The following is an 18,733-nucleotide window of genomic DNA, read 5'->3' as shown; positions in this document are numbered from 1 at the left end:
CAACAAATACTGGAAACAATAATACTAGAGGTATGTATGTACTTTCCATTTATACAATTCAACATGTTATTTATTTTCTGTTTTAAGATAGTAATATTAATTTGATGTGAATGTTTAACGAAAAAAAAAAGAGTTGAAATTATTGAAATAATTGAAATCGTAAAGTAACTAAATTATTGCTTTGTGTGGTATATTGTAATTTAATAGGTGGGTCCAAATCCAAGTTGAAGTTGACTCCAATAATCATAGGTATGAAACTATTTGTTATGTAATAATGTGGTTTAAATTAACTATATATCTTCTAAGCACACTAAATACATCACAACTACTATAATTGTAGTGTTGAAATAGCTTTTAATTAAATTGATTTTAAATAAATATATATACTCTTTGTATATCTTTTAATGCTTTTCTTCTAAATCAATAATCATACTTTTTTTGTAACTTTTATATTTTTTTTTGGTAAACTATTAAAATAGTCACGTTTGTTTGTCTCAGGTTACATTTTAATCACTTATATTTGAAATATTACGTTTTAGTCACTTACGTTATCGTGTTGTAACATTTTAGCCACTGAGTGTTAATTGTAGTTAATAGTGTAACAGTAAGCTGATTTGACACGTTAAATCATCATTTCAAATGAAAATTTTAGGTTAAAATTTAGCTCTAAATGAAAAAATATAGGGACTAATTGTATGATTTAATCTACAATTTTTGTTTGAAATGATGATTTAACGTGCCACGTCAACTTATCGTTACACTTTTAACGACAATTAACAGCTTAGTGACTAAAATGTTACAACACGTTAAGGTAAGTAATGAAAATGTAATATTTCAAACATAAGTGATTAAAATGTAACCTGAGATAAACAAAAGTGACTATTTTGATAATTTAACCTTTCTTTTTAAGTTTCTTGTTCCATTTTATTCACTGCTTTCTTTTTATTTTAACCAATGTTTTTACTTTGAATCTTATCTATTGAGCTAGCAAAATTTGATTAATAATTCATAAACAGGATCTGTTGTTGGAGTTGTATCGATTTCCACTATATGCTTCATTGTCTTAAGGTTCAAAGAAAAATTATTATCAAATTATCTCTGCCAAGGAAAGATGAACGACGATGCTAGGATTGAGGAATTCATCACAAAGTTTGGTCCTTTTGCTCCAAAGCGATACTCTTATGAAGAAATCAAGAAAATGACAAATAAATTCAATGATAAATTAGGTCAATGAGGTTTCGGAAGTGTTTATAAAGGAAAATTATCCAATGGTCATCTTGTGGCAGTTAAATTCCTAAGTGAAATGAAGAGAAATGGAGAGGATTTTATGAATAAAGTAGCTAGCATTAGCAGAACTTCTCATGTTAATATAGTAACTTTACTTGGTTTTTGCTTTGAAAGATCAAAGAGAGCTTTGATCTATGAATTCATGCCGAAAGGATCATTGGACAAGTTCATTTATAGTCAAGGATCAGATAATCGAAGTCGGCAGTTGGAATGGATAACTTTGTATGACATTGCACTTGGCATCGCTAAAGGACTCGAGTACTTGCATCAAGGTTGTAACACAAGGATCTTGCACTTTGACATAAAGCCTCACAATATCCTTTTAGATGAGAATTTTTGTCCCAAAATCTCTGATTTTGGCTTGTCTAAATTATGCGAAAGAAAGGAGAGTGTTGTATCAATGACAGGTGCTAGAGGAACTGCAGGTTATATTGCTCCAGAAGTATTTTTCGGAATTTGGGAGGAGTTTCTCATAAATCCGATGTCTATAGTTACGGAATGATGATTCTTGAAATGGTCGGAAGAATAAAAAATATCAATGTCGAAGTGTCCCAAACTAGTGAAACATATTTCCCCTCATGGATTTATAAGCATCTTGATCAATCTATGAACTTGAATATTAATGAAGAAAGAACAAAAGAGGAAGAAGAACTAACAAAGAAATTGATTGCACTGAGCCTTTGGTGCATTCAAATCAATTCATTAGATCGACCGTCAATGGCTAAAGTAATAGAAATGTTGCAAGGGAGCTTTCAATCATTAGAATTGCCGCCACGACCCACCTAAGATGTTGCAAATATTTGTTAACTTGAGTAATTTGTTCACAATGAAGCAACCATAAGTAAATTTAATAAATTATATATTTTGATTTCATAAATTTTTAATTGATATTTTTTAAATATATTTTAAATGTTAATTGTGTAAACATAAATTATTAAATGCATAAAAAATTAAATATAATTTTTTTTGTGTTTATCAATATTAACTTTGAGTTCATTAAATGTGTTATATTTGTATATTTAATAGAGGTAAAAGTATCATGGAAGTCCCTGTACTCGAGTTGGATTGTATTTTGTCATTGCTACTCAAAAAATGGGTAAAGTAGTCATTGCACATTAGATTAAAAACAAATTTGTCCTTTCATTAAAAATATCAATATATTTGTATAATTAAAAGATAATATGATTGACGGAATAATCAAACGGTGATATGCTATGTTACAATTATTCTATGTATCTAATAATTATGCTACTATAAATTGCAATAGTTAATTGCAATTTATTTTACAATTAAATCGGTTGACTTGGTTATTATATTATCGTATTTTGATTTAATTAAATATTTATTTTTTAATATCTTTTAAGAGATTTCAGGCAACAATTTTTAGATTAATTAGGAGAAATTTAGCTAAGGAATGATAATCTGAAGTTATCTAATATGATTTTATTTTCTTATTTGAGACATTAAATCAAGAAGTTTAAATTAAAAAAAATCTCTACTTTAATTAAAAAATTAAATAATAGGTTTGAAACCTATCGGCCCGGTTTTTTTCATCTCGTCCCTAAATCCAAACGTAACGTCATCTCTTAGCCGTTCCACTAATTCCCAAGTCAGTGACTCACTCTTCCCTCTCATTCTCAACCTCCAATTTCTTTCTTACTTTTTTTTTTTTTGGTTTTTCATTCTTAAATTTCTTCTTCCGATTACTTTTATAAATCTATTTTGATCTAAATTATTCTGTTTATTACTAAATTTGATTTCATACTCTAAATTTGAAAAATTCATAGTTTTCAAATTGATTGCTGAGAAAAAGAAGGAAAGGGAAAGAAGAAGGCGCTATTCTTTTATTTAGAATTAAATTCGTAATTGTGCAGGATGGTTTACTGTAATAATTGCTCCAGAAACGTTACTGGAGAACGCGTCGACGACGGTCTTTTGTAAGTGAATTTCTTGCTCATAAACAGTGTGGGTCTTTTTTGGAGAAAATTTCAGTTTCTTGTTCATTATTTATTTTACTTATTTATCTATTCTGTAGGTCTTGCACTTTTTGCGGGAAGGTGTTGGAAGATTGCATTTTTGCGACCGAACCTCAATTCGTTAAAGATTCATCTGGCCAAGTAATGTTTCTTTCTTTATACGTAATTTTTAATTTTGGAACTATGTTATGCTAAAATTTAGTTGAATAGATGCGAGTTAGGTTTAAGCTAGGTGATATGTAATCTTAAATTTTGTGCAAGGTTCATTGTTTTTGTCATAGACAATTACTTCTTACTAGCTATTTGTAGTTTCCTAACTATGAGAATGGCTGGCTGAATATGCCATCAAACAGAAGAAGAAATTGGCAAGCTAATCTCATTGTCAGACATGTTTTAATTGAGTGAAGTGCATTGAATTGTGGAGTTCAAGTTTTGTTTCCCTTTGTTTAGTTTGTTGATAACTTGATCTTTGCTTCCTTGTTTTTGACTTGCATTTAGTTTGATTTCTATTGCTAATTTCACTTTGTTCCCAGTGCAAACTATCTGGAAATTTTGTGAAATCTACGCAAAGTATTTCAGATTCACGCCAGCATACCATAGCTAAAGGTATGCTTTATTAAGGTGCATCTATGTTCTGCAAGAAGCTATATGTTGCCAACTTTTGATAAAGGATTATTAATACATTTCATCAAATTCGCTTTTTCAGGGTGCTCTGATTTCAAAACCTTTTGACATCTTTATTGCAGGCTCAACTTTACTTTTATGTGTAATTTCAGTTTGTTGTCATGGCTAATTATTTGTTAGCATTACACACTTATAGCAATGTGACTTATAAATATCTTGTTTCTGGTTTTAATTTCATTGTGATACAGCTCTTGATGGTATCAGATCTTTGAAGACTGGATTACTTATTGACGAGTATAGTGATGATGTTGCTAATGTTGCTTTACGGTTTTATGAAGTATGTTTTCTTTGTCTGAACTTTCATTTCAATGCTTGTTATTTTTGTCCTCCCTCCCCCCCCTTTAATATTTTAAGCTATTTTTATATTTACTGTGAAGGTTGGCCTTGAACGGAATTTCACTAAGGGACGCAGATCAGAGCTAGTACAGGCTGCATGTCTTTATCTTGCCTGTCGGTGAGGAATTTCTTCTTTCTTAAATTTGTAATGTGGTTACATGGAAATACTATTGCCTGAATTCGAACATGGTCTATTGTCTTAAACTTAAATGTGATGATTCAGCTGTTTATATCTCAGTTTAATAACACAAACATGCAGACGACTACTGATTATGTGGATAAGCACTTGCTAAAATAAAATTTTACACATATAACTTACAAATGCATATTTTCACTAAAATATAGGGTCATGCAGATGGTAGTAATTTTTACTACTTCAAACCTCTTGTTCTCATTTGTAAAATAACAAGCGTGATTCTTTACCTTCTATCCTTTTATTTATGGGAAGTATCTGATCTTTTTTCCTTTCAAATCTTTTTTGAAATTTGTCCAGTATTGGCTACTTTTTCTTCTGCAAAACACAATAAGTTGTGACTCTTTACTTCATCTTCTCATATATGTTTTTTGGTCATGAATTTTGCATGAGTTTGGCTTAGGGAAAAGGAGGGTAATACTGTAATTGATAAAGATTTTTTGTTGATTAGGATTTTCAAGAACGAGGGTAAGAGTCTTGTATTTTAGGGTTTGATATTGGTCAAACAGATGTGTTTGTGGCTGGGGTTGGAATGCAGAAAGAATATTGCTGGTCTGGAATTGGGATAGAAAATATTGGATGGGATCTCTTTCAGCTAGTGGTCCACTATTTGAAAAAAAAAACACAAAAGATTCATGCTGTGCTCGTAAGAGCCACATAAAATATTCAAATTAGCTCTACACTTTCTTGAAAATTAGATCATTGCAGAGATACACAAATCAGTCAGTGAATGAAAGAGTCAGGATAGGGAACTATAGAGGGAGAGGAATAGAGAAAGAGGGAGAGCTATCATGAGCGACATGATTCTTTTTGTATCTTCTTCAATTTAGGGTTGAATTGTTTACCCTCCTTTTTATCACTTTTTTGTTTCTTTTTGTTCTTTGAACTGTTGAACTATTTCCCTCCTCAACCATATAATTCTTGGCAGGCAAAAGGGAAAGCCATTCCTTCTTATTGATTTTTCACATTATTTACATGTAAATGTGTAAGCAATTTTCCCCCTTTCTACCCCTTTTAAACAAATTTAACTTGCTTGATAATTCTTTATCTCTCTGTTTCTGCGTGATGAATTTTTTTTTTGACCGATGTTCTGTTGTTTCTTCTTCAGTTATGAGCTTGGCTCTGTATATCTGCAACTTTGCTATGTGCTGTACCTTGCTGACTCAAAGGATCTTCCGAAACTAATTGATCCTTCAATTTTTATTCATAAATTTACAAATGGTAAGTTGCTTAATCAATTTCCGTAGATTTTTTAGTTGATTGCATGCTCCCAGTGTTTGTGCATTGAACTCAGACATGCATAATAACCAATATACTTTGCAGCTTTGATTCCAGAAGGAAATGATGAAGTTGTTAAAACTGCACGGGACATTTTAGCTAGCATGAAACGGGACTGGATGCAGGTGTGATTTTATTCAAAAGTACTTTATTTTGGTTCTGTGTATTATCTAGGTAATTTTTGGAGTTAAAACCTTACTGTAACACCAATTTACAGACAGGGCGGAAACCCAGTGGATTATGTGGTGCAGCACTGTACATTTCTGCACTTTCACATGGTCTGAAGTTTTCTAAGTCAAAGATTGTAAGTTATAGTTCATACCTTTTTGTTTGTTGCCTTCTTTAATAATCATATGTTGTTGTTCCTTTTGCTTGAAAATCTATAAGTTTTTAGTTTTTATTTATACTATTTGGTTGACAGACTTTGCGATTTTAATTTTATGATAGGGGCTTGAAATTCAGTAGATGTTTTAACTTCCAACCATGTCATGATTGTTCTCATACACATTCTAAATAAGGTCCTAACTCATATTAGGTGGTTTTGGATTAGGTTCATGTCTTGGCCTAAGCTAGAGTAGGGATAGTTTTAGATGCCTCACTGCCCTGTCTAAGACCCCCTCTACGATTTGCATTGTAGTAATATGCACATGTCCATGTTGTTATTATTATTTTTTATTTTTTATTCTTTTTCCATAAAGTAAACTTTAGCATCATGGTACTAAAAGGTGGAGACATAAAATTACTGAAGTTTAATACAATAAAAATGAAAAAGCAAAAGTAAAATAAATCCACGACAGCCTTAAGCCATAACAATACTGGATAGCTTGATATTACCATTTAGCATCTGCTAGATAATGAATTTTTGTTTTTTCAGTTTAACTTATTTCATTATATATATTTATTTATGCTTGTGGGCAGTTTAATTTTTTGTTTTTCCAATTTCTTCTTTACTTAGGTTCATGTTGATTCTTGTTTTTTTTCCCTTTTTGCTTATTATCCTCTCTCTCTCTCTTAAATTGTTGGGTTAATTAAGGTCTGTTTATCAGATAGAGGTTGTTCACATTTGTGAAGCAACATTGTCAAAGCGGCTGATTGAATTTGAGAATACCGACTCTGGAGCCTTAACGGTATGCATTTTTTTACTCGTGCATGGTAAAATAGAACTATGTGCTAGGAAATTGGTAATGGAATCAGATTGTAAATTAGAAACTGTGGAATGAAAAACCATATTCAACATGCTTACAGTAGTTTGAATTTTTTTTCCCCTTTTGATGTTGATATGACTTCCTAGCTGCATATGGTCCTAAGTAGAGCATGATGGCATAATCTGATCTATAAGGCTTGCAGTATCTTGGGCGAAAAAAGCTTTGTTGTTGTTGTAATTGTAACTTGTGTCAGTACAATTATTTTTTTCTTATGCTAGAATTTGATTGGTAAATCTTTACTATTATTACTGTTGGTGTTACTTTTGTTCACACTACAGAGTATGTAACTAATTTTATGAAAAAATTGATGCCAATTTTTCATCATTACCTCAGGTGTCATGTTGAATTTGTTGTATTCCACATCTTGTTATTTTTCCTCCTTTGTTTTCCTTGAAAATACCTCCTTTGTTTTGAACTTATGACCAGATGGAGGAATTTACGGAAAAGGAGAGGGAGCTTCGAACTAGTTCATTAACTGAAAAACAGCCAAATATTGGGTCAAAAGAAACCAGCTTAGATGCAGTGCTATGTAGGCATGTGGGGAGAAAACCTTTTGCCTATGGACTTTGTAATGAATGTTATGAAGAGGTGGCACCCATGTTTTTTTTTGTACCTTTTTTATATTCTTTTACCACTACAATTGTACTACTGGAAACTGTTTTATCATTGAAGCTGAAGTTCATGCTGTTACTGGTTGGTGCAGTTCATGAAGGTTTCAGGAGGGATTGATGGAGGGTCAGATCCACCTGCATTCCAACGTGCTGAGAAAGAGAGAATGGCAAAATTATCTATTGAGGAAAATAATAAAGTAAGTTCTGTAATTATGCCTTTTTAAAGGCTTAAGGACAGTGAATGTTGAGAATCCGAATTGTAAACACTTCATATATTTTGGATTGCAAGATTCACATCATGGACATGCAAAAAGGTTATTCTCTCACAATGCCCCCTCCCCCCTCATGTGCTAACTGATCTCTTAATGTGCTGTCATTCTTTTCAGTTTAAACACTTAATAGTAAAGAATTTATTTATTGTTATGTTGATTAACTATGATAGATTGAACTCTCAAAATCTTGTCACAGGATGCTTGAGTCCTTTCTCCTCTTGGATTTTTTTTACCTTTATTTATCATAAGGTTATCTTCTGGATTGTGAGATTCATGTGAGCATGCAGAATTATTCTCTCCTCCGTCCTCATGTGCCAACTGATCTCATAATTTGCTGCTGTCTTCTTTTTAGTGTAAAAACTTAGTAATGAAGACTTTATTAATTGTTATGTTGCTTAATTATGAGAGATTAACCTCTCTCAAATTTTTGTGACAGGACACTTGAATCTTTTTATTATTTATTATAAGGTTATCTTCTGCATAGTTTTAACTTTCATTCTTTAGCACGATATTTCATTGTTGTGGTTGTTTTTGATAACCCAGAGCATAGCCAGCAGCACGTTTGCAAGTGGATCTGAAATACCTGAAATTAGTGGTAAGTTTTATTATCAGGAGTAATCACGCATGACATGGTTTAATAATTGGACTTTTTAATCTAAATGCCCTAGATCTTTTATTAAAAGAGGTATTTTTCAGGGGTTTTAGAGGATGCAACTAACAAGGCGGCCATTGATGAGGGTGACAATGATAAGTTACCTGGAGTTGATGAAAGTGATGATGGATCGGATAACTTTTCTGATATTGATGATATTGAGGTGCAGAATAAGTCTGCTTTCTTGTATTTTGACATTGCATTGTCCATAGGAACTTCAAGAAACAAAAGTACTTCATACTCTACCCAAGTGCTGTACTAACTACATTGGTTATATTTCCTCTAATGGAATATTGTTTTAAGATGTATATAGAATTATATAAATTACATCAAGTTTCTTGAGCTTTGACTAGCTTAATTGTTTTGCTTCTTTTACTTGCATATCATCTTTTTTCCTTGCATTCATAAACCATCTAAGATGTTCTACACTTGATTTGAAGTCGACTGGGCTTAAATTCAGCTTTGATCACTGCTACCAAACTAATCCTGAACGTTTGGGTGGTTGTCTGTCTTATGCAATCAGCACCGCTATTGTATAGTTTCTTCTGAGCTACTCTGGGTCTAAATAATGGTTGATCTGTAAAGTCGAGTCTTCAGAATACAAAATTGTCAATTTGAAAGGGAAAAATGTTCAAGAACTGACTACAATTTACATAAACTAAGTTTATTGTTCAGGTCTACTCTTCAGTATTTAGAGTTTGGTTCTTCATAACTTTCTTAGGAAGTGAGTTTGGTTGGTCTGGTACAGAATCAACCATCCTGAGATCTAGTCATATAAATAGCCTTCATTGTACACCTTTTCTCAACAATATTTTTCATGCCTTTTAAACTGTTATGTCTTTATTAATGCATGCATGCATTTATGTATATGTGCATGTTTATTGTTTGAATGGCATGCATTGTGTTCTAAACTTAATTTAGAAAGTATTAGTTGGTTTCACATGTATGGAACTGCACTAAATTTTATCTTCTTACTTTGACGTCATTTTCTTATAACTCTTGGCAACTACTCCATTATTTCATTTTCAGGTTGATGGTTACCTTCACAATGAGGAGGAGAAGCATTTCAAAAAGATCATTTGGGAAGAAATGAACCGGGAATATGTTGAGGTGATTTGAACCATGACTTTGTTAAGTACAACATTATTTTGGCCTCCTTTACTCTAATCTCACAGATTAAATGCAATATTCATGCATTGGCATGTGCTCAAGTAAGGGCATTGGAAGAACATTTTGCATCTTTCTAGTTAAAAACATACATAAGAGGATGATTTCTCCTCGAAGAACAATTCAGATATATTTTACTATTGAAAAGACAGACTTTTAGATGGTTTTTCTCATACTTTTGGTCAAATTGAGCCCTGAATCTGTGAAATTGTTTGATATAATTTATTTGAGTCTCAGTTAAGTGGAAAATGCAACTCAACTTTCCTTTCATGAATTTATTTAAAAAAAAAAAAAAACCTAGCTAGTTTCAGGAACTTAATCATACTGCAATCTTTGCAGGAACAAGCAGCCAAGGAAGCAGCTGCAGCAGCAGCTAAGGAGGCTTGCATGGCCAACTATGATAAATGCCCAGAGGACCTCCAAGCTGCACAGAAGCTTGCTGCAGATGTTGCAGAACTAGTGGCAAAATCTAGAAAGGTGATTCTTGAATATCAAGAAAAATTGGAAGCTTCCTGATTTCTGAAAACTATATCAAGAGAAATGCAAGCCACCTCTTGTACTTTATTACCTATTGTTACGATAGACATGGAAGGCAATATCTAAAATGCTAAAATGAAAATGCAAAACAAACTATAAATGTTACCACACGTAATAGCTGGATTGCATGCATTTAATTCTTGATCTCTATTTCAGCTGACTTTTGCCACTTTGGCTTGATGCAAAGTTTGTCTTTCTTTTTTAATTATGAGCATAGTTCTAAGCTTAGCAATTAGCATGCTGCAAGATGTTATTCTTATGTCCAACCATGATCGTCTTTAGATTATGGTATTTCTCTTTTTAAGATATACTGTTTCCAGAATTCTTTCCTCTATTTCAGCTTGTTTTTCTCTTCTTCTTTTTTTGTTTGCTTTTGTTGTATTAACAGGAGAGGCAACAAAAGCGAGCTGCTGAAGAAAAAGATGCAGGTCCTGCTCAGACTGCTGCCGAGGCAACCCGGCGAATGCTGGTTAAGAAGGTATTAGATAGCCTTTCTTTCTTGTTTTGGCCTAAGGGGTACAGCGTGGCTGAATGGATTTGTGATTATGATGAAACTGCACTTTGAAATGGGAACATTGTAGTGTTATAGTAATTAAGATCTAAAGTAATTTTGGGTTAATGAAACTAAAACTGATAATAAACTCTCCAGATGGCTGTAAAATTGCCTCATTATTCTGTAATTTTAAAATAATAAGCAATCAAAATATTGAGGTCTTTTTTTAAAAAAGAAAAAAGGAAATCCCTTTTACACAAGATTTTACTGAGAAGAGCTTTATCTTTGTTGGAAGAGTATGGTTGAACAGGTTAAGAAACTAAATACTACAATATTGTCTCTTGTTTTTTCACCAGAAGACATCAAAATTTGTTAATAGATCACTTTCTTGGCACGTATAAACATTATGCAATTCAAAATTTTTAGGATGCCTGGAATTTGTTTGTTAAAATAATGTCAAAAGTTGCCTTCTTATTTAATCCCATCAGGCAATTACCTAACTGAGATGGAAACCTTGAACAGGAGATTAATCTGATATTCCTTTTGCTGACAATCTCAATGAGATTTAAAAGTTAGTAGACAGATTAGCTATGCCTTGATAACCATCCCGGAGTCGAACAAAGTGATCCTGAAAATAAAATGCTGATTTTGCTTGGATCCATTTGACAGGCCAAGCATTCACGCATTTCTGCAATCTACAGTGGTTGTCATAATCATGCATTTGTTTAGGTTCTATAATTTTTCAATTGTTTCATGCAGTATGGATGTTTACCTAGTAAAACCATAATTTTAGTACTTTATATGGATTCTACTAACTGAATTGCTTAACTTTTGCCTTGAATGCTTTATACTTGTATTGGTTATGTGCAGAGATTAAGTTCAAAAATAAACTATGATGCATTGGAGAAGCTCTTTGATGACCCGGTATGTTTATGCCTAATTTGTTTTAATGTTTCAAATTGATTGTTAGACCATAGACACGAACTTACAAACAAATACTTGGTAATTTATTTTGTGTCCCTCATTGTCTTTGACAAAGACTTTTTCTTTTGGGTGGTATGATACCTATGTTACTCCGACTTGGGAGTGTTGGATATGATTATTCTCAATGCGTCAACATGGATACTTCAGAGTCGGACTGACATAGGTTTGCTTAAGAGGGATTTGTTTTTTAAAAAACAAACAAACTTCATGAAGTTATCCTAAGATTTCTTTGGTATAACAGGTTACAGAGAAACCCAAGAAACAAAAAATAGAATCAAATTCTGATGAAAAGGAGGAGAAGGCTTCTAAAATTGGCAAAGAATGTGATTTAGAAGATGAATATAACGACAATGATGATGATGGATATGGAGGAATTTTTTACGGTGACTGTGAATATGACAACCAAGAATATGATTATGAGGATAATTATGATTACGATGGATGTTGAGTTGTCTTTTATCATGGATTTCGGTGAATTCTTATATTCAGAACTCTACTCTTAGAACAAAAGAAGCAAATGGCGTTAGTAAAGAGGGAGTTAAAAATGCAGTCATTAGTGATAGTTTTTACTCTGTAGTAGTATTATACAGAACCTTCTTGAGGATACACTAGGGTAGTTTGACCGTTATATTAGGTTCTAAATTGGAGTTTTCAGATAGTTTTGGCGACTTGGGTATTGTGTCAAGGTTCCTTTTTCTTTCTTCCCTTTCTTTTTTTGTCAGTCATGAAAATGTTAATATAGTATAAATTATTAAAGATATTAAAATAAAAATATCATGTGATTAGATTATAATTGTAATATATTTTAGATTGTTTTTTAGTCTAGATTTGAGAGGTGATTAAATTGGTCTTTGTACCTTACAAAAGAGAGCACAATAGTTCATTCATCAAAATTGTTATCTTATGACAAGTTTAACCTTCAACTTATATCTTTTTATTAAATTTAATGATATTTTTATAAAATATTAAAAATGGTGAAGGTCATCATAAAAAAATCATCAGAAATTTTCAAAAGCAATAAAGTTTCAATATTTTTAGAAAATAAAATGTCAGAAATAAATAATATTTAATATTTTTAAATTATTTATTGGTGTATTATATAACATTAAATAGGATGAGGGCATTTTGCTTTAAATAAGAGAGTTATCATGTCTAATAAAGTACAAAAAAACATTATACGACACCATTATAATGGATTATATTTGACTTCTCTTTGTAACCAACAAGAATTGATTTCTTTGTCCACTTTTCAAGTAGAGGAAATACATTTTGTGTAATGATTTATATTAAAGATGTTCATAGATCGGGTTGAATTTAAATAAGATGCTTTATCGTATCTAAAATATGAACTTTTTATCGTATTCAAGTTCAATTAGTCCAACCAAACCTAATAATAGTTGATAATAATTTGTTAACATTTCCTGCCAAATTGAAAAATATCAAATGTCGGTGTTCATTGGGATGGATAGTGAGAATAATGATTTTATTGAAATTGTATAAATATAGGTGGGTTTTAATCAAACATGGAAACTTTTTGAGTTTTAGCCCAATTCTCAGCTTCTCAAGTTTGACCAATAATTAGTTGACAGATGGCGTTGTATAATATTTAGCACATTTTTATATTAAGCAAGTAAAATTTATAACGTTTTGACTTTGTTAAAGTATGGCTTTTATGGAATTCCAAAAATTAAATGGCAAAAAATCAAAATTATAGCACTAAAAAGAGTTATATTACATTTGACAATTAAATTTATTTAGACTTAATTAACGTATGCGTTAACGTTGGTGGAATCGTGAGTTCTTCATGCAATACAAAAGTGCCAGGTTTTTCATTGTAATGGGCCAAATCCGTCCGGGCCCAACACAATGGCCCAATGCCCAAAACAAGCCCAAACAACCTAAAACTTTCGTCGACTGCTCCCTCCATGCCCTCATACACCCCGTACCTGCGAGTAAGCCAAAACCACAATAGCAAATGCAAACAAAAAGCAACAGTAGAGCCGTAGCAAACAGGAAATAATGAAAAATTGTATTTTTTTTCTTTTCTTATTTTCCTTCTTTTCGGCTATAAAGGCCTAAAAATTTCATTGTATTTTGGTTACAATACACGCATAAGATAGAAAAAAAAGGAGAGCAATCGAATACAAAAAATCAAGGTGTTTCTTTTTGTTTTGTTTTCTCCATTTCTTTTGCAAATCCGGTTTCGAATATAACATATATATAAATATTCTTTTTTTTTTTAAAAAAAAACCCCGAAGGTCGACCTCAATTTATTGCATCACTTAAAATAACATCATGAATTTCAACAGGATAATCCATATCGAAATCCTTAATACAATTCAAAGCCTGAGCCCACTTACAAAGAGAATCAGCAACTTTATTACAACTACGCGGGGCCCAAGCAAAATGATAACTATCACAAAAATCCAAAATTTTAATGTTCTCCCGAATGCTGTAGCCCATAGTGGATAAGTCAGCCCACCGCCTATTAAGCCTATTCACCAAGCTGGCACAATCGGTTTCAAATTCCAGCTTAAGCCAGTTCCTGGAGCGCGCAAATTTGAAGCTCTCAACCAGCGCATGAAACTCAGCCCATTCGGTTTGAACATTCTGCGCAACCATACCAGCCCGCCCGCCAAGGACAAAACCGTCGTGATCCCTCGCCACCAGCCCAAAACTCAACTGCCTACCGTTCGAAGACGCATCAAAATTAATTTTAACAGTCCCTGATCCGGCTTCTTCCAACTTTTCTCCATAATCGGTTTAGGAAGCAGCGGCTTATCCATGAAATTAAAAATTCGAAAATCCCTGCTCAACACAAGATATTCAAAGAAAGCATAAAGGGACTCTTTTTGAGATCGGGGGTTTTAGTTTCATTTGTTTTTTCTTTTCTTTTTTTTTCTTAGATAGATAAAATTTTTAGTAAAAAAAGTGGAGAAAATTTACCTGTGTTTTGGGGGTTTTGGACTGGTGCCATGGCGGAGGCAGAGGCGGAGGCGTCGAACGCCGATGAACGCCGAAATCGGTGCCATGGGCATCGTCTCCCTCTCTCCCTCTTCTCCCTTTATTTTTTCCCCTTTTCAATCTGCAGAAACATTCTAGGCTTCCCTTTTGCCCTTTTTTATGTTGAAGCGTTTAGGCTTTTAAGAGGTTTTGTCCTCTTTTAATTGGCAACACAAAGTGACGCCGTTTATGGCTTGTATTTGTAGCCTTGAAATGGAAAGGGCTAATTCGCCCCAGGTCCCTCTCCTTTGCGCAGACGCTCAATCGCATCTTGTTTGCTTATTTATTTCTTTTTAAAATTTGCCCGATAATTTGCGCGTGTTTGCGCTTTGGTCAGTGTCTCTGCTCTGCGTTTTAGAACTTGGGTTATTTCCAGTTCTAGTCCTTATATGTTGACGCGCATCACACATTGGCCCTCTTTTGATTATTTTATTTATAAACTAGCCCATTCATTTTAATTGTATTTTAATTGAGTCCTTTTAATTTGTATAGTTCATTATCTTTTTAATTCGTTTAGCATTTATTTTATTTTTATATACATTTTAAATTACTTTGACAATTCACTCTTTTTTTATAAAACTATTATCTTAAAATTACTTTGTATATCATGTTGTTGTCAAAATTTTGTATAATATTTAATTTATATTTAATTTATATTAATACATATATGATTTATGACAAAATTAGTTTTCTTTTATACACATTATTAGTCTCATGTTATTTTGCACATATAACTTCTTTTAAATCTATTTATTTGTATTTCCTTCAAATTTATTTCAGATATAGTTTAGTCTTTGAAAAATATGTTTTATTATTTTCTTGTTATTTAAGATTATTTCATATATATGTATTGTTATACTCTATATTAATTTGTCATTCTGTCATGTATGTTGTCATTTCTTTATTTTTATTATATCTTCGTTATATTGTTTACATTGTCTTTTCATTATTGAATGTATATCATCACCTTTATATAGATATGTTTTTTTAAATATTTTTGCATGTCATTTGTTCCAAATCTCTTCTTTCACAATGTTTATTTTAATATTATTTATTAGTTTTATTTTTATATATGCAAATCATTTCAAACCCTTTCATATGTTGCTCATTTATAATTTTTCATATTAAATAGTTTTCAAATTGTTTTCTTATTGTTTTGTATATTATTTGTATTACTTTGTTATAAATTTGTTTTCATACTTATATATACATAAATGTTTACTATATTATCAGCTTTGAATGGTTGAACATTATGTTTTTACACGCATTGTTGATCTTCTATTGTTTTATGTATTTCCTTTAAATCTATTTCATTGTATATTTCCTTTTATTATATATTCTTTTGTTATTTAAAGAACCTTTCATGTTTTGTATATTATTTAAGTTTTCTTTCATTTTGTATGCATATTGTCGATTTAAAATAGATGTATTATTTTGCATGCTATTCAATTCAAAATCATTTTTAATAATTATTTATATAGTATTTTATCCATGTAAATTATTTCAAATTCGAGCATGTAGTATTCGTTCATTGATTCATCATCTCTTTAATTGTTTTGTATCATATTGGTTTTATTTTGTTTGGTACATTATGTGGAAATTGTTTCATATTATTTCGTGTATATTCGTTGCACATCATTAATTCGCCTCCTTATGTATTAGTATATCAATCGCTGTTTACCCACGCTTGTAAACTTTGTTGTTTTAAATTAGTTGTTTGCTTGATTTGATTGGTTAAATAAGATTATGTTGTCTTCATTTACCAAGTGTCGCATCTTATGTCCATATTACCCCATATCATCGTTTTCCACTCAATTTTTGAAATGTGGTTTTATAAAATCCAAATTTCATGATTAATTCCGTCTTATTAAAACGTTTTAAGCTAGTTTTACAACTATTAAAAATTCTTTAAAACGAAGGCGATATTCGATTCTTGGCAATTCGTGAAATCGTGCCCTAACGTGTTAGGTTGTAATTTCTCGTTTGCTCAAAGTAATCGAAGGTCCCTTTAGAATTTCACCCGTGTCTTCTAAAAATCCTTTAAAACGAAGGCAATATTTGATGTTTGACAATTCGGGAATCATGCCCTATCGTGCTGGGTTGTGATTTCTCGTTTGCTCAAAACAATCGAATATTCCTTTAGGTTTTCACTCATGTTTATTAAAAATCTTTCAAAACGTAGGCGACGTTTGATGTTTGGCGATTTGAGAATCGAGCCCTATCGTGCTGGGTTGCGCTTTTTCATTTGTCCTAAATAATCGAATATCTCTTCGGAATTTCACACTTATTTTCTAAGGTAAGGCAATGGGCAATGTAGTGACGTAAAAATTTAGCTTTACTTGGGTCGCTAATTGTGGCGATTTAGTGAAAATTTGAAAATTGAATCTCGGTTTTACAAAAAAAAGGGGGAGTCGCCACCGATCCTTTCTCCTAGGTGTGATCGGACACCTAATAAATCATCTTTTTTGAAAAGACATTTATTTTTGAAAACTGAAGGCCAAATTTAGGTATACGTGAAAATCCAGAGAAAAATTAGGGTTCGGGAGTCAGTTACGCGCGAGGAAGGTATTAACACCCTCGCGACGCCCAAAATTGGTATATTATAAACACGTGTTGTCTTGATTTCCAAAAATGCTAGTTCAACGTAACATTTAGTCGTAATCCAATTAAAAAGACGAGAAATTTTAGTTTTCGGTTTTTTGGGAAGGGTGTTCCGTCTTTAACACGAGCCGATAAATTCCATCCAACATAGCGATGAAATTCGATGACTTAATGTTAAATCGGTACATTGCCTTGATTATTGAAATTAATTAGAAAACACGAACGAGATTTTCGAAGGAATGTGAAATAAATGGAAGAACTAGAAATATATTAAAGCAAATAACGTATATGACAATAATATTAGAAAACGCTAACTATGCATGCAAGATTAAATATAATTATAGTATCAAATATGAGAACACAATGAATATACATATAAAAATTGATGTTAAGAGTATGTACATAATATATTTTACGTATACATATATAAGTAATAATAATGTTAGAAATATACTACATATATTATTTGAGCTATACATGAAGTGATAAAATATATAATTAGTAATATTGAAGTATATACGTAATAATAAATATTGAAAAGATGTATGTACATAGCATATATAAAATATATGTATACATAATAAAATATGCAAAAGATAATAAGTTATAATAACGAAAATAATAAGTATAATAAATAATATAATGATATATGGAATGATGATATATAAAAGTATGTATACAAAAACAACGGCATATATGTACTAATATTAGTAATAAATATAATAGGAATAAAATAAATGTCATAATAATATATACACAATATGGTATTAAAATATCCATATACATGTAAGAGTATTTAAGAATATATACATAAGGTAATATGGAAATATGTACATGGAATAGTATATAAAAATATATATATATATATAACTAATAATATTGAAAGTATATATATACATAATATATGACAATGAACATATATCATACATATTAGAAATGCTAATAACATAAAAATATTAATAACACTACATAAATATGTACATGGAAATATATAAAATATATACATGGAAATATATAAGTAATATATAACTAGTAATATCAAAATATATACATGATAGTATATATAAAAAAATACATGTATATAATATAAAATGAAAAAATATATATAATATAATATTAAAATATAATAATACAACATTAAAAACATATATGATACATATAAAATACAACATTAAAAGTATATATAACATATAAAAATATATATAAAATATAATACCTAAGTATACTAAGTACATATACATATATAAAAGATACTATACTATACATGTCATAAATAAATAAAATAATTATATATATTATAATTTATAATAATATCATAATAAAAAATAATAACAAAATAGTTTGAAAATAAACAATACACTAACAAAAGGACTAAATCGAGCACAAAACAAAATTTTGGGGCAAAAATTGAAATAAAATAAGCCATGGGGCCGAACTGCAACGCATACGTGACT

At 31.0% G+C, this 18,733-nt stretch overlaps 1 protein-coding gene, 1 long non-coding RNA gene and 1 pseudogene across 4 annotated transcripts; 2 read left to right on the top strand and 1 right to left on the bottom strand.

Moving 5' to 3' along the window:
- The first annotated feature begins 1,123 nt into the window (after window positions 1-1,123).
- Window positions 1,124-2,073, top strand: LOC108471739 (PR5-like receptor kinase; annotated as a pseudogene).
- A 748-nt stretch (window positions 2,074-2,821) lies between these two features.
- On the top strand, window positions 2,822-12,468 carry LOC108473544 (uncharacterized). Of its 3 annotated transcripts, XM_017775185.2 has the most exons (20): window positions 2,822-2,896; window positions 3,162-3,224; window positions 3,323-3,404; window positions 3,797-3,869; window positions 4,136-4,224; window positions 4,325-4,401; window positions 5,405-5,461; window positions 5,585-5,697; window positions 5,800-5,879; window positions 5,972-6,058; window positions 6,801-6,881; window positions 7,386-7,547; window positions 7,663-7,767; window positions 8,386-8,437; window positions 8,539-8,657; window positions 9,524-9,604; window positions 10,001-10,138; window positions 10,587-10,676; window positions 11,562-11,615; window positions 11,917-12,468. In XM_017775185.2, exons 2-20 carry the CDS (start codon window positions 3,163-3,165, stop codon window positions 12,121-12,123), a joined length of 1,809 nt encoding a protein of 602 aa, XP_017630674.1. In that variant the 5' UTR covers window positions 2,822-2,896; window position 3,162; the 3' UTR covers window positions 12,124-12,468. The 3 variants fall into 3 exon arrangements, with proteins under 3 accessions (XP_017630674.1, XP_052877467.1, XP_017630676.1); XM_053021507.1 differs by lacking the exon at window positions 5,405-5,461; XM_017775187.2 differs by lacking the exons at window positions 2,822-2,896; window positions 3,162-3,224 and adding an exon at window positions 3,970-4,029 and having other exon boundaries at window positions 3,375-3,404.
- Window positions 12,469-13,902: 1,434 nt separating this feature from the next.
- LOC108473545 (uncharacterized) lies at window positions 13,903-15,001 on the bottom strand. Its single transcript, XR_008274332.1, has 2 exons — window positions 14,622-15,001; window positions 13,903-14,483 (listed from the first exon to the last, which is right to left on the bottom strand). It is a non-coding gene; the product is annotated as an uncharacterized LOC108473545 (long non-coding RNA).
- Between the last annotated feature and the right edge of the window lie 3,732 nt (window positions 15,002-18,733).

The sequence above is a fragment of the Gossypium arboreum genome, chromosome 11, assembly GCF_025698485.1.
Source record: "Gossypium arboreum isolate Shixiya-1 chromosome 11, ASM2569848v2, whole genome shotgun sequence".
In the NCBI taxonomy this organism is placed as follows: domain Eukaryota; kingdom Viridiplantae; phylum Streptophyta; class Magnoliopsida; order Malvales; family Malvaceae; genus Gossypium; species Gossypium arboreum.
This window is presented reverse-complemented; position numbering and strand designations above follow the sequence as displayed.